This window comes from Octodon degus, unplaced genomic scaffold (genome assembly GCF_000260255.1).
Source record: "Octodon degus isolate 3935 unplaced genomic scaffold, OctDeg1.0 scaffold00036, whole genome shotgun sequence".
NCBI classification, from domain to species: domain Eukaryota; kingdom Metazoa; phylum Chordata; class Mammalia; order Rodentia; family Octodontidae; genus Octodon; species Octodon degus.
In genome coordinates, this window is record NW_004524612.1 from 6,468,049 (window position 1) to 6,473,235 (window position 5,187).

The window sequence follows — 5,187 nt, forward strand, 5'->3', positions numbered from 1 at the left end:
ATCCCCTCAGGATTTATCCTGAGATCCTGTACCTCAGATTGTAGAACCTTTGTCAGTGTCAGCCATGTGGATGAGTCACGGCCATTGCTTGGCCAACGTGCTCTCTGTGAACCCCTTGGAAAGTCTTAAGGGTGATGACACACAGGCATTTGCTGTCCCCTATAATGACAGTGGCTGTGTTCTTCAACAGTCCTCCTGAGGGACCTGCCTGGGACTCGTCTTGGTTCACTTTTGAAATTAATATATTAATGGTGAAAGCACTCTCTAAAATAACCACAGAAGGTATGGCACAGGACACAAACTAGTAACATAGTTCCACATTATTACAATTGAGCCTTATGCCCTGTACGTGATGACATGTGCTGTGCTTTCTGTCACTGGCTATGTAAGGGGTCTGCTCACACCAGTGTCACTGTGAACATGTAAGTAATATATTGCTAAAGGACATCAGGACAGCTACAGTGTCACCAGGCAAGAGGAATCTTTCAATTCTGTTACAATCTTTTTTTTTTTTTTTTTTTTTTAGAACCAGGGATTGAACTCAGATCCTTGCGTTTGCCAGTCAAGCACTTATCCTACTGAGCCATCTCCCCGGGCCCAATTCCGTTACAATCTTATGGGACCAACATCACATAGTCAGTCAGTTATTAACTAAAACCTGTTTCTCAGAGGACATCCTTTTTTCTTGGGATGTCAGGAGACTATATTGTGCCTCAGTTTGGAAAATAAATCCATACAGATCTCTGTTACATTCATTCCACTGCTAACACTGTGTTCTTTCTACAGAAGGAAGAAGGAAGAAGAGTGTGGGGGGAACAAGAATAGAAGGAAGAGGGGAAGGGAAGGGAGAAGGAACACAGTTCGTTTCCATTAACTTCTTGAAAGTAGAACAAACCTGAAGTCATGTTCCACAGATGGGCTGGAACCACCAAAAGCCAGATTACAAACATGACATTCCACTGGGTGTGGTGCTGCAGGTCTGTGATCCCAGCACTTGGGAGGCTAAGGCAGGCACATCACTGGGAGTTCAAGGGCAGCCTGGGCTACACAGCAAGAGCATGTCTCAAAACAACAGAATGCGGAAATGGCGTTCCATGCAGACCTCTGAAGGATTTGGCTCCAGTCACACAGCCAGAGTTTGCACTAGAGAGAATTAGAAACAGGGATGCTCTACTCCTGACTCCATCCTCCTCCTGCTACTGTGCACCCTACACCCATTCTTCTCTTAAGTCAGCTGGCTCAGCTCCTCCCTGAAGGTCCCCCTCCTCCTCCTCCTGTACAAGGTTTCAGTGGTAACTTCCCTACCCAGAGCTTCATACACCAAGTAGGCCCAGGGGCACTACCCAGAAAGCTCAGCAGCATGGGCAGAGCTAGGGCCCACAGAGGCCCTTTGCCATCCTCCCTCCAGGCACACGCAGGGCACCCAGGGACATGTAGGGGCACTGGGACCCCTAGGGACACCTGGGACATACTATAGGAGAACTGTATTGCCCTTTCTTCACATCATCATCAGGATCTCCTCAAGCAGGCATGCAGTCTGCCTAGCACATTCATCCTTCTCTGCTTGGCTGTCACTCGAATAGAGTTCCATAGCACGACAGGACTAAGGAGTCATGGCTTTAAATGCCCACCCAGGTCTTGGCTGCAGAGGAAGAAGCCCCAGAAGCCATAGGAGACTATGGCCCCTAAGAGTGCTGTTGGTTCTGTTAATGGTGGAGACCATGAGACTCATCCTGTGCACCCCACGCCCACACACAAATCCCTCCTTGCCACCCACTGCCTTCACAGGTGTCTTCCCTGTGCTGTCTCCACCTCGTCAGTCGCTGCCTGGACATGCAGTGCTGTCGCTTATAGCCCACTCAGGGAAGCAGCACGCTCTGTGCTTGGGAGGGAAGAGGGAGCCTTCCGGTTGGTTTCCAGTACTTGGCGAATGTGCAACATTTTCCTGGTTTTTTTAAATTCCACTGTCTTCTTTGCTGTGTTGCAACGGGTAACTCAGAGCCTATCACCCTGTGAAAGTGTTCCTGCTTCTCGAGGGGTCTCTAGCCGTCCTGCAGTGTAGGCCACCTGTCATTTTATGCTGCCTTTATAGAAAAGCTCTTGGGGCTCACACTTGCTAGGCCGGCACTCTCATTTTTAGAAGTCCATGTGATGTGTGAGCATGGGGAGTTTCCCACACAATCTCTTCTTTATATCACTTATAAGGCCTTCAATAAAGACTAATGCTCTATTTTTGTGGGAGTTCCCTTGCTACACACTGCCATGCACAGGCTGTATTCATGGTCCTTGCTTTACTTATAATCTGGTTCTAAGTACGAGGCCCTCACTTGCTCTGCAGTGTGTGGGCCTGATTCATCCAAGCGTGTTTTGGCAGTCTTCGTTATAGCCATTGCTGCTTTCTCTCCCTATCTTTGTGACTCATGGTTAACTGGCCAGGCAGGAATGAGTTCCTCTTAAAAATTCCTTCCTAGAGTTGTAAGTGTGTTAGCAATTTCTGTAACACGAAAGAGACCACCATGAGGCCACTACCAACACTGCCACCTCCTCGCCACTGCAGCTCTGTGCCAGGGTCCTGTGGTCACCTGCTCAGCCTGTACTGTTAGATACAGCTTACACATTTGGGCCTTTGGAGTCCTTCACAATCCGAGACATACACCATATCATGTAAAGACTAAGTGCATTCCTTTTGCAAATCTGGTGGGTGTCACGAATGCTCAGCCCTAAAACATCCACCCAGCAGGGCTTTCTTGACTATGTGGTGAGGATTCGTGGAGAGATTTAGCCTGAATGTGTCCTGGGGAATTGGGTTTGTGCTGAACCTCTTCAGCTCCTGCTGAGCCAGGTGTCACTCCAGGTGAAGCCTGAACACCCCATCTCGTAAGTGCCTGTGGTCCTCCGCATCCTGTGTCCACCTCTGTCTCTGCCACGACCGCACCTCCTTGCACTTGAGTGTGCAGTCCGCACTACCTTGCAGCATTACTTATCATCAGTGCGGTGTGGATCTGCTTTGCCCAGACAGATGAGATGCTACCAAGGGTGGCCGCGATGCCTCTGTCTCTCTGAAAGCACAACACCCAATAGCTACTTTAAAATGGTAACAAAATGGGGCTGGTGAGATGGCTCAGTGGTCTAAAGCACCTACTTAAAAAAAAAAAACAAGCTTAGCAAAGCACAAGGACCGTGGTTCAATCCCCCAGCACCACATGCCAGCCCGCCCCGCCCCCTGGTGGGCTGAGCTGGCCACACACACACACACACACACACACAAATAGGTAAATAAATTTTTTTTAAAAAAATAAAATAAAATTGTAGCAAAATGTCATAAGATTATGATACCAACACTGTCTTTTGCTACAGAACAGCATCTGGTTTCCACGTCTGCATTAGGTAAATAACTGCTTTGTTAACCGATGTGAACAATGGCTCCTTGTGCTCTTCAAGTTAGGAAATCCACACTGGGAGGGTTTTCATGGCAGTTTGTCTTCTTCCTATGACATCTTGGGTCCACTGAGGTGCTGCTAGGGGCCAGTGAACCTAAGGCCTTTAGACCCTTTCTTTTCTTTAATTTCGACATGAGGTCTCCTTAAGTCACTGAGTTATCTAGGTTCAAATTTACAATCCTCCTGCCGCAGCCTCCCCTTCACTAGCTTTTATGTCTGATCATCTGAGAAGTTCAGAAAAGACAGAAACACGCATGACAAAGCATAAAGATGGCAGTAACTCAACTGAAAGAGAAACACGCCGCTTTCTGTTCTATGAGATAATGAAACCAGGGAGACACTTCGTTTATTTTAGGTAGTCATTTGAGAAGCAGTAAGGAGGTTTAGCTACAGAAAAATCAGTTTGTTTGGTTTTTTTAAAGTAAGAAAAATACCCTCCCAACCACTCCCCATCTACTAGCAGCTTCATGATATTGAGGGTATCTGCTCCTCTCAGCTGGGAAAACTTGGGGAGGAAAATGCCAAAGAGCAGATGACAAGCCTTGGCAGAACGCTGGGAATGTGCCAGAGCAAACCAGAAGACAAAGCAACAGGGCCTGCGGTGGCCCCTGGCTTCAGGGGCGCTGTTGCCTGCCGCCTCCAGAAAATGAGTCACCCTTGCCAAACTCGTCACAACTCAAGTTTAATGAGCCTCAGAGCAGCCCAAAGGAGGCATCTCTTCCTCCAGCAAGAGAAGCATTGAAGGAGAATGTGGGGTCACTCAGGTGAGCAGAGTATGGGGCGCAGCATCTCTGGGAAGAGAAAGTGAGATGCCCTAGGATGACACCATGGAGCCCCTCAAGCAGCCCACCCTGATCTGGGTCTGAGGAAGAGGTCTTCAGCTGCTACTCCTCACTGTCAGCATCCTCATCACTGTTCTCCCCCAGGGGAAACTCCTTTGTAGGCTTCTGGGTCCTATATTCCCGGGTCTCCATGGGGCAGTCCTGGCTCAGAATAGCCTGCAGGAGAAGCAAGAAAAAAAATCACTTCGTGTTTGTGACTGTCTCCCATCTCCCCATTTCTGCCCCTAACTAGCTTATACAAGCCTAGTCCTGGTTAGGGAAGACTCCAGCTGCAACTGTAGACTGGAGAGCCTTCCTTCTGGTCCATGTGCATGCTCAGGCCTCCCAACACTCACAGGTGAGCTCACCTTGTGGGACGAACAGCTAATGTGTTTTTAACTGAATCCCAATGACAGTGCTAGACACAGCGGGAAATTCACTGAAACTGACAGCACTTTCTAGCAGACCTCCCTCTCTTTTATTCCTTTGAGCAAAAGCAACCTTTCCCAACCTATGAGACCTTCATCCTCACCCATTCCTAACTCTTCATCAGACCCTCGGGGTTGATGACAAGAGGAAAATACCCTGTTGTCTGAAATTACATGCAGAAGATCTTTTACCTGAGGTTTTCACTGAGAAAGAGTTGGGCCAAGTGCAATGAGATAGATAGACACAGAAACAAAAACAAAAACAAAAACAAGAAGAAGCAGAAATGGAGAGACAGAGAGAAACCCAATAAAGATAAGGGCAGAGCACCTGGGTGTAGTAGTGCACACCTGTGATCTCAGCACTCTGGAAGCTGAGGCAGGAGGATCACTGAAACTTTGAGCCCAGCCTGGGCTACCTAGTGAGTTCAAGGCCAGCCTAAATTACACAGTGAGTGGGTTCCAGCAGCTCTGGCGGCGGGAGGAACGGCAGCGGTCGAG

The 5,187-nt window shown here is 48.4% G+C and overlaps 1 protein-coding gene across 6 annotated transcripts in view; it reads right to left on the bottom strand.

The window, feature by feature from the left end:
* Positions 1 to 4,156: 4,156 nt before the first annotated feature.
* The window catches only part of Slc18a1 (solute carrier family 18 member A1), a 43,674-nt gene continuing 42,643 nt past the window's right edge, over positions 4,157 to 5,187 (bottom strand). For all 6 annotated transcript variants that reach the window (XM_023714647.1, XM_023714646.1, XM_023714644.1 and 3 more), the window contains one exon: positions 4,157 to 4,438. In XM_023714647.1, the coding sequence (XP_023570415.1) occupies positions 4,325 to 4,438 (114 nt within the window). In that variant the 3' untranslated portion in view covers positions 4,157 to 4,324. The remainder of the gene's footprint in view (positions 4,439 to 5,187) is intronic.